This window comes from Lolium perenne, chromosome 4 (genome assembly GCF_019359855.2).
Source record: "Lolium perenne isolate Kyuss_39 chromosome 4, Kyuss_2.0, whole genome shotgun sequence".
Classification (NCBI taxonomy): domain Eukaryota; kingdom Viridiplantae; phylum Streptophyta; class Magnoliopsida; order Poales; family Poaceae; genus Lolium; species Lolium perenne.
The window spans coordinates 341,504,711-341,521,352 of record NC_067247.2 but is presented as its reverse complement, the minus strand read 5'-3'; the positions used below and the strand labels follow the sequence as shown (position 1 = coordinate 341,521,352).

Here is a 16,642-nt window from a genome sequence, read left to right as displayed (position 1 = left end):
CTTTTTCTTGGTCGCCAAACTTTTCAGGATTCTGCTACGGGCGGGAGCCGTGAGGTATGAGTAAAAACCTTCTGCTAAATACAAATTGTGCAGATTAAGCGGCGTGATTACCTACGAATCATCAATGCAATACGATCGCAAACCAATCGCGTACGTTGTTACACACGTGTTCCGCAAGGACTCGAGGGGACGCACCGCCTCCGTCCGTTCCGCATCCGACGGTCCAGATCCCACCACGCCCGCCGCAACCCAGAGCGGCCTTCCCTAAACCTCCGCGCGCGGCCTACCCAGGAAGAACAATAAATACCACTCGCCGCCATTCTAATCCGGCTTTGATCGAGTTGATCTCTCACAGCGGTTCGCCTCCCTCGATCCGTCAATCCATCGCCGGAGAAGTTCGTCGCGAGATCGGAGGCGATGGGAGGTGGGAGCTTGGGACTGCGGGCCGCCGCCAAGGCCGCCATGGTCGGCGGCTACCGCTCCGCCGCGTCCTTCCGCCGCGCCGTCCTGCCGGCCGCCTCCGCCGACACCCGCCCCGTGTCCACCACCATCGGGGCGGTCGACGACTGGTACATCCCCGACCGCGATGTCTTCGGCCCGGTGCCCACCCTCGAGGAGGCCATGGCCGCCACCGTCGACCTCAGGGAAGCCTTCGAGATGTGCGTAACGACTAAAACCCAACCCGATTTCTTGCTCTGCGTTTCCTTGTTGAAACATTGGTGTGAACTCGGTGAAGTGGTTGTCGTCTATTTTTAGATTGTTATTATTGACGGCAAACTAGATAGTAGATGTGCGAACTGGTAGGACTGACGGTTCAATTAATCACCCAGTTCCGGTTCGTACGTTAGATCTGTTATTACTTGCGGCCAGTTGTAAGAGGCTATCATGGTTGGTTAAGTTATTGATCTGATACAGTGATATATTCCACTATTTGATGAAGAAGATTTCCCTGTTAGCTTAATTCTACATTAATTGTTTGTTTACACCACTTGATGAAAAACATTTTCCCTTTTGGCTTGACTCTACATTAATTGTTTGTTTACACCACAATTTTTTTTTTGGTGATGTTCTTGTCTCATTGTGTTCGTCTCCTAGAGTCGTGCCATGAGAATTTTGCTTTGCAGAGCATCATATACTCGATGCTTTGAAGGTTTCCCATGTATGTTTCAGGAAGTACATGCCTGATACAAATTAGTGTAACATTATCTCAATTAATCATTCCCATTATGTTTCAGGAAGTACATGCCTGATACAAATTAGTGTAACATTATTATCTCAATTAATCATTCCCATGTATGTTTCAGTACATGCCTGATACAAATTAGCATTACATTGTCTCAATTAATCATCTAGAGTACTAGTTCAAACCATCTGCTGTGCTTCTTGCCTAAAGTTTCTAGTACCTGTTGTTCTGTACTTCCATTAGTTCTGTTGTAGAAACTTATTTATGCCCCTTCGGCTCTTGTGCCAGATATTCTGTTTCCTAGCAAACTGATAACTCTGTTACTTACAAAAAAAAAAAAACTGATGACTTTGCTCATGTAACCAGTGCCAAGATTGACTCTCATGTTTCCCACCTGGATATTTCCGAGACACATGTCACACATAATGACCTTGATGGTTCTACAAAGGTTTCTCAGGAAATGCTTCAGGATCGTGTCCATTCAGAAATATTGAAGCATGAAGACGAGTATGATAATTTGTCCGTCACCTCTGGATCTTCTGGACGTGTTATTGAAGCCTTCACCATGCTACAGGCGAATCCTGAAGCTCAGGTAAGTAAGCTGTAACTTTGTCACCCTCATGACATGTTTTGCTTATGGGAGTCGGTATCTCTTCACGCCTTTCTATTGGCATATGCAGATAATGGGTTTCACCAACTTTGACTTGATTGTAAGCACATGCAACCTATTGAGCTATGTTACATTAAGTATGGCTTCTCCTTTCTCTGCAGGACGTTGTTGCTTCTCTTGCTTCAGATAAGAATGTGTGGGAAGCCGTGATGAAGAATGAGAAACTCGTGCAGTTTTACAAGAACTGCGAGTCAGGTAAGCATCAGCCTAGCCATCAGTGTTGTTCAGTCATTTCTCTATTTCCGTTATCCTTTGGTAACATAAATTCGATTTCTGTACTTTCCTCTTGCAGACCAGAGTGAATCTTCTTGTGCTACTGATGAAGTTAGTGACGCTGAGAGCTCACTAAGCAGCAATGATCTCTCGCTAGGCACTGGAGATGCATTCAAGGAGTATGTTCAGAAGATGAGGGCATTCGTGTCCGAGATGGTGACGAATCTTTCGAGCATCATGCAAGACCTGATTGCCACCTCGGATGAGGGCCAGAGCAAAGGGAGGTTGAGGACTCTGATCATGAACACCAAGAAGGATTTCGCAAACGAACGGTCCTCCTTCGTGCTCCTGGCTATCGCGACCATTTTCGTAGTTTTGCTCAAGCGTGCGTAGTGGGATAGAACAAGTGGTTGTCTGGTACTTCGGTATCTAAGTTCTGTTTCCCAGTTCAACAGGTGGTTGAATGCGCTTCTAAGGAACATGTGTTCCGCCGAAACAGTGAAAAACCATCAGGAGTTTTTTTTTTCCAGAATTATCTTGTACTTTTGTTCACCTGGTTGAACATGATTTGCAAGAAGAATAATATGATCACTTTACTGAATCTGCTTTAGGTATGATAACTTGTCTAGTTTTATGTTTTGACGAAATGCACAGATCTGTTTCAGGGTCAACAATGCAACTGTTGTCACCTAAATCATGTGTTATATTCACTCTCAGCAGTACCATCGTTAGTTAAAATTGGACCCGTTTAGTGTTCTAAGTTCAAAAGTCTCAAGAAAACCATACTTTGAACTTTACATGCAAACTGGTAAGCATCAGCTGCTAAAGCTAGCCCAAGAGCCACCCCTGTCTGTTAGAGCATCCCCACTCGTTGGCGCTCCCCACGCCCAAATCCGGCGAAATTTTCGTCCGGATTGGAGAAAGATTTGGCGTGGGGAGGAGTAGTTTCCCAGCCGCGTGCCCAGGCGAAGACGACGATGCGAGTTTGAAAAACGGAAACTTGATAAACTTCGGCTAAATTCGGGCGAATATAGACTAAATTTAATGATATTTAGGCTAAAACGGGCGAGTTCATACATAGAGGCCGAATTCGACTATATTTCAAATTCGGCTAGGGGAATTCAAATGCTAATTCTAAAACACGGCGCTCTACATGCCCAAACGGCGGTAGAACACCGTGTAGTCGTCGCCGCCGTCGTCGGAGCCGTCGTCCTCGACCTTCGGCACCTTCGGCGGCGCGGCCTGGCGGCTGCTGCCCTGGCCGGCGTCTCCCCACCCCGGGGATGGCTTGTACCATTCGTCGTCCGAGGACTCGAGGTCGACGACGGGGACAACGACGCCGGATGGAGGCGTCGCAGGACGGCGGTAGCGCGCGGCGTCGTGGGCGGCGGTTGGAGCGGCGCGGGCGGCGAGTCGGCGTGCGGCGGCCAGGTCCAGCAGCCGCCGCTGCTGCTCCTCCTCCTCGCGCTCCCAGTCTTGCCTGGACCACGCAAGGGCGGCGTCCTCGGGGAGGGCGTTGTCGGCGGGCACCAGGTCGTTGAGCGACCTGGCGATCGCCTCCGCCACGGTGGCGTCCTCCGCGCGCTTCGCCTCCTCCTCGGCGAGCCTGTTTGCGGCGGCGGCCGCGGCGTCCTCCTTTTTCGGTGCCTTCCTCTTCCGCCCTGGCTGGGAGGGTTGGTCGCGGATGACGAGGGCGCCGCTGCTGCGCCCTCTGGTCGGCGGCGGAGACGCCGGCTCCTTCTTGACGCGCACCGGCGTCGAAGGCGACGTCGCCTCCTCCCTCTTCACCGGCGCGAAGGATGACCTCGGCGCCAATCCGGAAGACGACGAACTGGCAGCCATGCGCCGTGGCTGCCAGACGTTTCCCCGGCGGCGGCTCGCCGATGCCCTCGATGGAGGGGGCATCGTGAGCACCGGGAAGTTTCCGCCCTCGATGTGCGCGAGGACGTTCGCCAGCGTCCTTTCCGGCGCGCTCCACCAACGTCGGCGGCCCGCGGCGTTGTTGCGCGGAGGCGGAGGCGGCGGGCCGTCGTAGGAGGCGAGCTCCCGCTCCCACTGCCGTAGGAAGTACGAGTTCCACGCCGTGTAGTTGTCGGGGTGGTGGCGTGGCTCGGCGCGTTCCTCGTCCGTCAAGGTCATCCGCGCCTCCTCGATGGCGACGTCGAGGGCGTGGCCCCGAGGCGGCGGCGGGATTGGTACGCCGCCAGCACTAAGCCGCCACCCGCCGCCGGGAGGCCTCGTGTCCGGCGGGCAGGGGTACCCCGCCTGGTGGAGGAGGTGCCCCTCCCACGCGTGGAGCGACCGGCGGGGGAAGCCGTTGTTGGCTGCGCCGTCGTCGTCGTAGAACGCCATCGGGAGAGTAGAGGAAGAGTGGAGGGAGAGTGGAGCACGGGGTACGCCTCGCGGCGAGCGGACCGGCGTATATAGGCGCGGCTGGCGCGGGTGATTAATGACGCGTGGAATGCGACGCGTCCGCGGCGAGCTGACCGGCGGCAGCCTTTAGTGCGCGCGGAAGACGATGCGTGCGCGGAAGACGACGACATTAACTCGCCGCGTGGCCGGCGAATGCAGACCGGCGGCAGGCTTTTACAGCGCGCGGAAGACGATGCGATGAGGACGACGATCGGTTTCTCTCGCCGACAAGTTGGGGCCACCAGACGCGCGGGAAGTTTCCTCGGTGTTTCCCGCGCTTTCCTTTCGTCCGGACTCCCCGAGCGCTCCCCGGGGGGCCGGGGATGGCGTGGGATCGCCGGATGAATTTAGGCCCAAATCCGACTGGGCCGAATTACGCCGTCCGGATGGAAAAAACGCTCGCCGGGGACCTCGTCGGGGAGACGAGTGGAGATGCACTTACTACTTCCTCGTCCAGTTTTTAACTAGCAATATATCATCATGCAAAGTGGATGCCCATCAATTGGGTGGGGCAACTGAAACTGGAAAAACGATTGCTAAAAGTGGCTATGTAGCATCATCTAGAAACGATGAGTATTAGTAAGACATGCCATGAGGAACGGGCATTCTGCCCAGTCAATACACTATCATAACACGAGCTCACATGCCCAAATGTTGCTGAAGTCTCAACTGGTTGTTTCTTTTGGGAGAAGTAAAGCGAAATTAATGTATACAAATATCTACCATCCAGAGAAATCCTTGAATTCTACACTAGGAGCACTCGCTTTTCTCTTCTTGCTTGAATCATCTGCTGCAATGCCATTTCCAGTTGCATCAACAGAGCCAGCTGTCCGAGCCTTTAGGTACTTGCCAACTCCACCACCAGCACTTGTTGAAGGGGCAACACCAGTTCCTGGGTTGCTATACCATGAACCCACCTTATCCTGAATTAAGGTAAACAAATGTTAAAACCATTGGAGATAAACAAATGCAAAGAAATAAAATTGAATCTAACTGAAACAAGATGCAAAGCAGCATTACATGATCGGCATCCTTGTTCTTCTCCTCCTCCTTTGCCTTCTCTTCTTCTTCATCAGGTTCCGTATAAGGATTCACAAATACACTAACTTTCAGTAACTTGATTTCCTCCTGTAAGCCAAGGTAGAAAGAGGAATACCATGTTCAGATATTTTTTGTCCAGTCAAGAAACAACTATATGGGAGACACACAAAACAATATATGCTTAAAGGACAAGTGTGCCGAAGATAATGGGCCAATGTTTTGTTGCCACAAAATCTTGTTTGCAAAAATATATACAGTATTTCCAATCTTAATATAATGTAAGAAAATGCAGATGAAACAAAAAGGATCATACTAACCAATGGGCGATCATCATCATCAACAGGAACCTTTTCCATTGTTGAAAGTGTGGTAATACCACCAACCACCATGCCAAATACTGTATGCTTGAAATTTAAATGTGCTGCAGACTTGTACAAGATGAAAAACTGGGACCCATTGGTATGAGGGCCAGAATTTGCCATGCTGACAACACCCCTTCCTGAATGTAGCAGCTTTGAATTCAATTCATCCTTGAAAGGTTGACCCCATATGGACTCCCCTCCACTTCCTGTGCCAGTTGGATCACCTCCTTGAATCATAAAGTTTCTGTAAAAAAGGTAATGATCAAATGGACAATATTTAGACATGGCCACATGTAAAGAAGGGAATGATTGAATGCACAGCATAAAGCCAACAGAATAAGAAAACATACTTGATGCTACGATGGAAAATAAGACCATTGTAGTAGCCATTTTCGCAATGTGTAAGGAAGTTTTCACATGTCCGAGGAGTAATATCACAATGAAGCTCCAAATTCAAATCACCATGGGTGGTATGCAACTGAACATACCCCTTCTTTTTTGGATTTTTTTCAACTTTAACATACTCAAATTCATTTTTCGTAACAGGATCATAGGAAGTCGACGTGAAAGAACGTGAAGCTGCTCCAGTAGTGTAACGACTTTTTACCTGAAATTATTTAATCAACTCTATAAGGCAAACACCCATTGCACAAGTAACAAAAGGCTTATATAAGACGTGAAGATGAGATGAGAATATACCAATTTAGCATTTACAGGAGCTCGATCCCCTGCCCTGTGCATAGCAATTCTAGCAGCAGTTTTTTCAGCAGTTGTAGATTTTGCAGCTGCTGCGCTCCTGCCATGAACAGAAGCCGAAGCAGCATCCACAACACTGAATGCTTGAGGAGGTTTAGGTTCTTTGCCTGATTTTGAGCCACCCTCCTCTTTTTTGGCTAAAAGAACAGCTAGTGCGGCAGCTCTTTCCTTTTGAGCTTTCTCTCCTCCACCGCCATGCAGAAAAGCTAACTTTCCCTTTTCAGTCCCAAGTTCCTTCATCATCTGCTTAAGATCACCGGAAACATTTATGTTGTAGGTTGGATCATCTTTCATTTTCTGCAACTCTGCACAGAAATTGGATAGTCAGAATACTTAGGTTAGCCTGTTTCAAAAGGAAAGACTACATATGTTCGATACGAAACAGGTGGCACTTAATAAGTAACAGGGAAAGAGGATGCATAATTGAACCTTCATCGTCAAGTTTGAGGCCTTGTTTGACATGGTCAAATTGTCCTAGGACCTTGCCATCAAGTGCATTTGGGTTCTACACAAGGAAACACCATTAGGCTAGGTATTGATTGTCAATAAGGTGAGTAATACAGATGCTCTTCAAAACAGCTACCTGAATTGTTAACAAGTCCTTTCGGGTGAAGGGCTCATCAGTTAGCAATTCCTTCCAATTCTTTGGCTTAATGTTAAGTTCCTGGATTGCCTATGAACAGAAAGCAAGGATCCATCAGCTACGAATATACGATAACACCAAGTTGACCACATAAAAAACACCATGAAGCTAACCAAAGTCTGAAACCAACCTCATAACAGAAGACGTTGCCGGTAGTCTTTACAGCAACTATATGTGTGTACTCTGTAAAAACTTTATTCAAAACAGGACACTGGAACTCTCCTGCACGAAACGAACACACATGAACACTGACAGCAGCAAGCAGGTAGCGTCAAAGGAATTTCCTATTGCTCTAGCTGGTTCATTTGGCTCAAGATACAATGAGTTTTATCTGCCAAAGGTTTTTAACTCACCGTCCGTGTTCTTGTGGAAAGTGAGAGGAATTAGATCCTCCTGCTTCAACGCTGCTCCAGTTACAGGATGTTTCCCGAATTTTTTAATATATGGGATTATGCTCCTGCATTCAGAAGCAAGAAGTAAGAAAATCCCTCCCAACCTTGTAAGCTATTGTACCAATAAGTTATTCAAAGGAGCGCCACCTAGCCACTTACATTAAATCGAAGATGCTTCCATCTGCTGTACACACCGGATCCTCGAACGGCAAAAAAGTAAGCCTAAGATCCAATGAAATAACAATCAGTGGGTAAAGTTACTAATCAAATGCTAGCATAGCTCAATTTAAAGCACGTGAAGGCTCAATCTGAAGAACTGGATTTGTGCACATGGAGCTTAAAGAGGTATAATTGGCTTCTTCACTTAGTGACATGTACCAACTAAAAGATCAACGAAAAATAAGTGTATGCCATACAGAAGAAACCCTATAAGCTCAAGCACTCCCAATTACTCGAATCAGAATCCTAAATTACTAACAGGATAGAAGTAAGCAGGAAAATAATCCACCGAGGTTAGCCAAGAAGGGAGAGAGAGAGAGAGTAGGTAATTACGCGCAGCAGTAGAAGGGGAGGCGCTGGAATGGCGCGATGGCCTCCCTGTTCTTGGCGCCGCCCCACTCTGTCGCCCACTCCGTCGCCGTTATGAACATCCGGTCCTTGCTATGCTGCTTCTTCCCCATATCCGAACTATCCTAGAGTACGCGGGCCTCCGGCCGGTCGTGGGGTGGCCCTGCCGGGCGGTCTGATTTCGCCGGCGGCGAGGTGGGACGGCGAGATTTGACGACGGGGAGTATCCGGGTCGGGGAAAGAGAAGAGAAAGCCAGAAGGGAATAATAGGCGGCTGGTTTGTCCGCGGCTCGGCCCGTGATAGAACTCGGCTTGGGCCGCTGGGGTCGGTGCCAAACAGATTCGGCCCATCCCAGCCCAGCCAAGCCCAGGAGCGGCCCAAAGGCATGGGCAAGTGGGCACGCAGCGCAGCTCAGGCCGAGCGAAGAGGAGAGGTCTACTCGAGTAGCGCAGGATGGGCGGCGGCGGCGGCGGTAGCCCGACGGCGAGCAGCAGCAGCAGCGACGATGACGGGGACGCGACGTGGAAGGCGGCCATAGAATCCGTCGCTGTCGGGGGGTTCGGCTACCCGTCCTCCAACGGCGCGGCGAAGGCCGGCGGCGAGGACAACCACGGGTTGGAGCAGCCGCCGCAGGAGGAGAAGGCCCAAGCGCCAGGGCTTAAGCTTTACCAGATCAAGGTATATCGATTTCCACACTGGCCATTGCTGTTATGCTTGCTAGTTATTCTTGGGGCAAAGATTACTTTCTGCTCCTAACTCTGTGATTTCTTCGTTTCACGGCCTCCACTTAGTGCTTTGCTTGATGTCTTAGGTTTCACTGTGCTAATTTCTGTTAGGATGTGGTGTCTGAAGAGCTTCATGCATCCATATTTGAGTCTCTTCCACCTTTGCCACATAATTCATTCGGGCTGCCTGAAGGAACTAGAATTAGCTGATTCACTTGGAATAATCTGGGTTAAGTTAGTAACAATGAGTACATTGGCTTGAAATTCGCTCCCTCCGTTCCATAATATATTATATGTCAGTAACAATGAGTACATCTTATATTATGTGGCAGAGTATGTTCAAGTGAAATATATCAGTGCTATCAGAAGAAGCACATACATACTCACACTTGTAAATAGCCATGGTGAAATATATATTGCTATCAGAGAAGAAGCACATGCATACCCACACATAGACTAGAGCTTTTTTTTTTTTGGATGTAATCAATCATGTTCCATTCCATAGGATGTATACTAGTACATTGCTGCCACTTTGGCGATTTTCCCTAATGCCATTTCACAAAATGCCACAACTTATTTCTTAACTACCCGGTATAAAAGCTTACTTTGTCCCCTATTTTACATTGCCAGCGCCTGAGTGCTTCATATTACTTTGATCTCTTCATAAGTGTCCTGTTCCATATGTGAGATCATTTCCTGTTAAAACAGGACCCCATATTTCGGTTGGTACCTATCCCAGCCAGATGCATAGTGAAGAATATAAATACTTTCAGTTGGAAAAGAAAAAGCTGAAAATGACAACTTATATTTTGTGTGCTAGTCTTGTTGTCTTTGGGAACAGCGGACATACTACGTTAATTTTATTCATGTCAGCTGATGATTGCGCTGATTGGTTGCTATTTAGTGGACTAGTTGTTTGCTTAGTTCACAACTCGACAACTCGTGCCTATTCTTGGCTGTAAAACATGTGAATGTCATTCACTACATCCTACAAATCTATATTACTGTTCACTTTCATGAGACTTTTCAGTATGTAGAAGCTTGCATGATGCTGGTGTGCATTCAGGCCTGCAATCTGCATATGTAGCATCAGCATTTCACTTAAACAAACCTTTCTTCTAAGTTTCTACTTTTCTCTTTGCACTTCATTCAGCTGTTCTTCCGATTATATCATTATTTCTTGAAGTTAGGCATAGGAAGTCATACTATGTTATGCATTATGATCTTACAAGCTTCATCTGGTTTGTTTTAGGTAAGAAATATGTTGGACGATATGTTAGAGAAAAATCTCGAAATAGTGAGCAATCCTTGCTCAAACTTGGCTGACCCTGTGGAAACAGGCGGAGGGATAAAATTATTTAAGAAGGCACCACCTGGCATCAGAATGGATGCCATAGGTATGTGATGACTGTGATTATCTTTAATAATCTCGGTGTATAGATCCTTGCATGGCGGTAATACATATTAATGTGTATTTCTAGATAAATACCATGTGCAACTCAAGAGACCAAGGATTCTTCCCACGCCACAGATTGACGAGAAATCAAAGAAGGTTGGACATCTCTTTCCATAATAATTTTACCCATGCCTGTGAGGTTAATGTCATATTTTTTACTCATGACACTGCGACCCTGTTTTCAGTTCAGGCATATGGTTCGGTCTGTCGTTGTTGATGGTAACGACGTACTTGTTTCCGCAAAAGAAGCGTCCCAAATATCATTGGCTAAAATGGAAGCCAGAGAAACCGCAGCAAAGGCCAAAGCCAAGAGGGAGGAAGAACGTGTCACCAAGCTGAAGAAGGTTAGGGGAGAGAAATGGCTTCCTTCCATTGCTAGAGAAATGAAGGTAAATAAACGCGTACTGTAAATCACTCTTCTATGGCCAAGTTTGGTGGTATAGAGTCGATCAACATTTGCCTTAACAGATATATGACGCCAGCATACATTGTGTTCATGTTGCCCGTGCAGAAAGAAAAGGCTTGGGAGCAACGGCAGTGATGCTGGATCACATCAGCAGGGCTACAATCGCTATGGTCTCCCTTTTAGTGATGCTGCCGGTTCTTTTATAACTACTTCACCAGTTGGAGGGATAGTCGATAAGGGGACCGTTTTGGATTAATAGAAGCAGTGGCATGATAGTGATTTTTTGTTTTAGTCTGGAGAATGTATCTCTGGGTATCATTTGAGCGCACTCTTTTAGTCATGGGATTTTTGTAGCAAGAATCTGTAATGTACTAATGTTCCAGGATTGTGATATGGAATGGAAGTAACAATACATTCTTACGGAATTGGTCGCAAAGCAAGTCACGCTGTGTCTGTCAAGTTTCAACTGTGAACTGTCAAGCAGGCCCTGCCTCACAAATGGGGCTGAAACTTCCGTGCATACACACATGGAAATTTGTGGTGCGAGCTTGAATTTCATTTCTATTTGAGGAGACAGAAACCAAAGTAGCCTGTTGTACAATTTTAGATGCCCGAAGTTTTCCACTCTACCAAGTTTTTTTTTAAACACAAAACAAATCCGAGTGTTTATATTTTACGGAGTTTCCATTTTTTCTCTTCTCTCCGGGCCAAAAATCCCCAAATGCCACTCCTCCGCAGCTGGGCCGAAGGGCAGCCCAAGCACGCCATGTCCTCGGATCTCCAGTTTCCCTCTAGTCCTTTCCCCTTCGCAGCGCCGTCACTGAACCGCCGCCTCCCCTCCTCCCCATGGACACTCCGCCGTTCTCCGCCTCGCCGGCGGCCGCTTCCGACCCGGACTCCGCGCTCGTCGCGTCCGTGGCGGACGCGCTCGTATCGGCGTCCCGCCTGCCCGCGCCGCCGCCCATGCCCACCCTACTAGCCGCCTACCTCCCGCGCCTCACCGCCTCCCACCACCCTCGCGTGCTCTCCCTCGCCGCCTCCAACCCGGCGCTCGCCTCGCCGGAGCCGCTCCTCGCCTACCGCAGCCTCGTCTCGCCGCCCTCCTGCCTCCCCTCCCTCCTCCCGCTCCTCCCCGTCCTCCCCTACCGCCACCTCTCCCCGCTGCTCCTCTCCTTCCTCCCGCTCGACCCGCTCCGCCACCTCCACCGCCACCTCCTCGGCATCAATCTCACCTCGACCCCGCTCGCCGACGCCGCGCTCTCCGCCTACTCCCGCCTCCGCCTCCCGCACCTCGCCGCGCAGCTCCTCCACTCCCTCCGCCGCCGCGGCCACGTGCGCCCCTCCCTTCAGGCCGCCAACGCCGTCCTCTCCGCGCTCGCGCGCAGCCTCTCCACCTCGCCGCAGGCCTCCCTCGACGCCTTCCGCTCCCTCGTCGCGCTCCGCCTCCACCCAAACCACTACACCTTCAACCTCCTCGTGCACACCCACTGCTCCAAGGGCACCCTCGCCGACGCCCTCGCCACGCTCTCCACCATGCAGGGCTTCGGCCTCTCCCCCGACGCCGTCACCTACAACACGCTCCTCCACGCGCACTGCCGCAAGGGCATGCTCGGCGACGCCAGGGCGCTCCTCGCCAGAATGAAGAAAGAGGGGATCGCGCCCACACAGCCAACCTACAATACCCTCGTGTCGGCTTACGCGAGGCTCGGGTGGATCAAGCAGGCCACCAAGGTCGTGGAGGCCATGACAGCCAACGGCTTTGAGCCGGACCTGTGGACGTACAATGTGCTCACCGCCGGGTTATGCCAGGCGGGGAAGGTGGACGAGGCGTTTAAGCTCAAGCATGAGATGGAGCGGCTTGGAACTTTGTTCCCAGATGTTGTGACCTACAATACACTCGCTGATGCGTGCTTCAAGTTTCGGCGCTCGTCTGATGCACTAAAGCTGCTTGAGGAAATGCGTGACAAGGGGGTGAAGGCGACTTTGGTCACGCATAACATTGTTATCAAGGGCCTTTGCAAGGATGGAGAGTTGGAGGAGGCGCTGGGGTGTCTGAAGAAGATGGCAGAAGATGGTTTAGCGCCAGACGTGATCACGTACAATACGTTGATTGATGCATACTGCAAGGCTGGCAATGCTGCCAAAGCGTATGCGCTAATGGATGAGATGGTAGGGAGGGGACTCAAATTGGACACCTTCACACTCAATACTGTGTTGTACAACCTATGCAAGGAGAAGCGTTACGAAGAAGCTCAGGTGCTGTTGCAGTCTCCAGCGCAAAGGGGTTTCGTGCCTGATGAAGTCAGCTATGGCACAGTGATGGCAGCCTACTTCAAGGAGTATAATCCTGAGCCTGCTCTGCATCTGTGGGATGCGATGATTGACAGGAAGTTGACGCCAAGCATTTCAACTTACAACACATTGATCAAGGGGCTCAGCAGAATGGGGAGGTTGAAAGAGGCGATTGACAAGCTGAATGAGCTCATGGAGAAGGGGTTGGTGCCGGATGAAACCACATATAATATCATCATCCATGCCTACTGCAAGGAAGGGGATTTGGAGAATGCCTTCCAGTTCCACAACAAGATGGTGGAAAATTCATTTAAACCGGATGTTGTTACCTGCAACACTTTGATGAATGGACTGTGTCAGCAGGGAAAGCTTGACAAAGCATTGAAGCTCTTTCAGTCATGGGTAGAGAAAGGGAAGAAGGTTGATGTTATCACATACAACACACTAATTCAAGCTATGTGCAAAGATGGGGATGTTGATACTGCGTTACAGTTTTTTTCTGATATGGAGGTCCGGGAATTGCAGCCCGATGCATTTACTTACAATGTAGTGTTATCTGCACTATCTGAGGCAGGGAGACTAGAAGAAGCGCAGAATATGCTGGATAAGTTAGCTGAGAGTGGAAAATTGTCTCAAAGCTTTTCTTCTCCCCTCTTGAACTCTCCTCCTCTGGATAAAACAGAGTCAGTGAAGGATCTCCAGGTTAAAACTGAGGACGAAACTGGTGGAAATCCGCAAGATAGTATTCTGGAGGACTACACCAAACGCCTAAATGAGCTATGCGCCGGTGGGCAATTGAAAGAAGCTAAGGCCATTTTGGATGCGATGTTGCAAAAGGGAATGTCTGTTGACAGTTCAACGTATATATCTTTGATGGAAGGGCTTATCAAGAGACAGAAAAGGCTAACACATGCAGCTGGGTAGTACAGACTGTTGATTTTTGCTGCTTTATGATATGAGTTAGTCATAACTCTGACAAACTTGAGCTCTTTATATCGATGAGCATGATGTACATAAAAGGGGTATGTATGTGATCTGTATCTTTCCTAATTTCACCATTAGAATTGTTTCAATTTCAATACAAAGTAAATCTATTTCAAAATATCGATGAGCATGATGTACATAAAAGGGGTAGGTATGTGATCCTTGTCTTTTCTAATTTCACCATTAGAATCGTTTCAATACAAAGTAAATCCATTTCAAAATACAATCAGTACCAACAAAATTGTTATACAGTTTAGATCATTTTTTTTCTTTGCTTCGGTAAATAAAACAGTTTAGATGTGTTTACAAAAAAAATCCTGCATATAAGAAAATTTATAGTTTCTATAGAAGAAATATTTTTATCTTCAACTGCAAACTCTGGACCATAATTGTTGTATGCTGACCATCATTCTTTGCAAATATACTTACCCGGTACTTTGGCCAATAAAAAAAGATGTGAACTATAGCATTTTCTAGGTTACAGCTGCATCCATTTCCATCAATGATGTCAACTCTTAAGTGAACCCGGGTGTAATTGTAGGTGGAAAAGGTAGTTACAGGTTCCAACTTAACTAGTTTAGATCCCTGGTCTAGTTTTGTGTTACAACCCAAACATTTGTCCTGTCATGTGAAAAGTCCACTATCTAGTTAATAGTTTATCTAGACTGAATTAACAGCGAGACTATCGCTACATAATCAGTTTACTCCAGTTACTTTTTCTTCACCTACCGAATTCCATTTTTCATTTGGATGTTCCAATGTTCGATATTTGCTTAGAAGAAAAGTAATCAACATCCATTGTTAATATGCGAGAATTTCCCTCCAGAAAAGCTTGAGAATTTAATAAACGCATCATAGTTTTAACCTGCCAGGCTCATACCGAATAAGGATGAATACTTTTTTCTGACACAGAATAAGGATGAATAGTTTGTTTCATGGAAAGATGGAGCCATCTTCTGCTCGTTACATTCTACTTATAAAGGTCGCGAGACTACCCAGCTGTTGAGGCTGCTCTAAGGGGCAAGTCAACCTTGGTCGTTCGATCCAGTGAATCCGTACGTTTTTCACCTCCGTGTTGATTGTGTGCCCCGCTGTATATGTCATAACCTTTTCTCACTTCTGCTCTGGCTAAAAGAGTCAGTGACGTATGGGCCCTGTTACGTGTGGGTCCTTATGTTTATGGCAGTGAGTCTTTCTTATTTGCGTCGCCGATTTGGTGGAAAAGCAAAACACGGTGAAGAAGCTAACACACACAGCGACCAATTCCCATCCGTCCTCGAACCCAGCACCCCTCCTGCGTAGTCTTCTTCCTCCGCGCCGCCAGCTCTCCCGCGGCTGCTGCAGCTGAGCAGCTCCTCCCTCAGCCATCTCCCGTCGCCATATCCTCTTCCCACCGGTCTTCACCTCACGTTCTTGCTCGTCTTCTTTGGCTGGCAGCAGCTCCGTGCGATGCCCACCTCCGCGTCTGCTCATCCTGGCCAGGGCGAAATGCAATGCCGCTGCCCTCGTTGTGGCGCGCGCGAGGAAGATTAGGGAGAGTGAGGATGTGGCTATGGTTATGGTAGGCAGAAGAATTTGGTGATGCCCCGCTTCCTCTCAACTCTGTTCGCCACCGCCGCCCTGACGCTTGTGGCTGAGCTGATCTTCCTCGTCGGAGTCAGCCTGCTTCCTGCACCGTCTACCCTGTCAGCCATACTCAATGCGGAGTAGATCCGCATTGTGGGCGGCGGCGGCACTCCCTCCATGGTTCCACTCCTCCGTCCGCCACCTCGTGCTCCCCATCTGCAAGCTTCGCCTTGACATGGTCTACCACAAGGTTCCCCCACCACCACTGTCACTGCCTGCTCGCGAAGGAGCGCCAGATCCTCACATCTACCTGGTAAAATCCTAACCCTAGCTCACGTAAGTTCCGATCTGACAATATGGCCATGACCAGTGATCCGTTGCACACTCTGGAGAATGGAAATGACGAGGTGGAGTTGAACTCCAAACAAAGCCCATTGAGAAGGTTGTAGGATGCTTGGATTAAGAAGGGTGTTCATAAGCTGCTTGATGTGCACATTGAGATGGTGAGCTTTCTGTACTTAACATTGTGGATTTAGTAAAGAAGAAACCTGCAAGCTGGTAGTGTCTAGCCGATCTTGTCTTGTATAAACGGAAAGTAAATTTTGGATCCTTGTTATTAGGCACAGTTGCTTTGGAGAACGAGTTTTCCTGGTGTGTGCTGGATGGTAAGGGATGATTAATAAAACACATAATTTGCATGTTGTCTTACGGTTACCCTAAATGCTACAGATCATTTATATGATGCAAGGTTTGCATCTGGATTTGGTCATAATTTTGCTTCTGGCAATGTCTAATAACATTTGCTTTAAATAGATTAACGAGGAGGTTTGCAGAAGAATGCCTTAAAATGTTGCAAAGGGGCTTAATTGTTGATGCTGAGTATGGAGTTCCACATATGGTCATATTGTGGCTATATCAAAATATTCATGCCCAGAAAGATCCCTTCAGGTGTTCCTAGGAGGCTCTTCACCCA

General features: G+C 48.4%; 4 protein-coding genes across 6 annotated transcripts in view; 3 read left to right on the top strand and 1 right to left on the bottom strand.

The window, feature by feature from the left end:
• Positions 1-341: 341 nt before the first annotated feature.
• LOC127349131 (uncharacterized) lies at positions 342-2,667 on the top strand. Its single transcript, XM_051374910.2, has 4 exons — positions 342-659; positions 1,550-1,775; positions 1,955-2,048; positions 2,146-2,667. Exons 1-4 carry the CDS (start codon positions 418-420, stop codon positions 2,457-2,459), a joined length of 876 nt encoding a protein of 291 aa, XP_051230870.1. The 5' UTR covers positions 342-417; the 3' UTR covers positions 2,460-2,667.
• A 2,403-nt stretch (positions 2,668-5,070) lies between these two features.
• Positions 5,071-8,500, bottom strand: LOC127296640 (peptidyl-prolyl cis-trans isomerase CYP65). Its single transcript, XM_051326810.1, has 11 exons — positions 8,225-8,500; positions 7,832-7,894; positions 7,634-7,737; positions 7,411-7,502; positions 7,221-7,310; positions 7,067-7,142; positions 6,581-6,942; positions 6,232-6,488; positions 5,837-6,125; positions 5,499-5,606; positions 5,071-5,401 (listed from the first exon to the last, which is right to left on the bottom strand). The coding sequence occupies exons 1-11, from the start codon at positions 8,350-8,352 to the stop codon at positions 5,198-5,200; spliced, it is 1,773 nt and encodes a 590-aa protein (XP_051182770.1). The 5' UTR covers positions 8,353-8,500; the 3' UTR covers positions 5,071-5,197.
• A 151-nt stretch (positions 8,501-8,651) lies between these two features.
• On the top strand, positions 8,652-11,252 carry LOC127296641 (uncharacterized). The gene is made up of 5 exons (XM_051326811.2): positions 8,652-8,918; positions 10,218-10,362; positions 10,447-10,517; positions 10,607-10,810; positions 10,933-11,252. Exons 1-5 carry the CDS (start codon positions 8,694-8,696, stop codon positions 10,960-10,962), a joined length of 675 nt encoding a protein of 224 aa, XP_051182771.1. The 5' UTR covers positions 8,652-8,693; the 3' UTR covers positions 10,963-11,252.
• Positions 11,253-11,599: 347 nt separating this feature from the next.
• The window catches only part of LOC127296638 (uncharacterized), a 9,099-nt gene continuing 4,056 nt past the window's right edge, over positions 11,600-16,642 (top strand). The window contains exons 1-3 of one of the 3 annotated variants that reach the window (XR_011743929.1): positions 14,260-16,172; positions 16,290-16,334; positions 16,483-16,642. The exon at positions 16,483-16,642 is cut by the window's right edge and continues 41 nt beyond it. Coding sequence is in view for 2 of the 3 variants with exons in the window: in XM_051326807.2 (XP_051182767.1) it covers positions 11,674-14,043 (2,370 nt within the window). In the remaining variant the exon portion in view is untranslated. Of the gene's footprint in view, positions 14,146-14,259; positions 16,173-16,289; positions 16,335-16,482 lie in introns of those variants that run through there. The other 2 variants (XM_051326807.2, XM_051326808.2) reach the window with 2 other exon arrangements.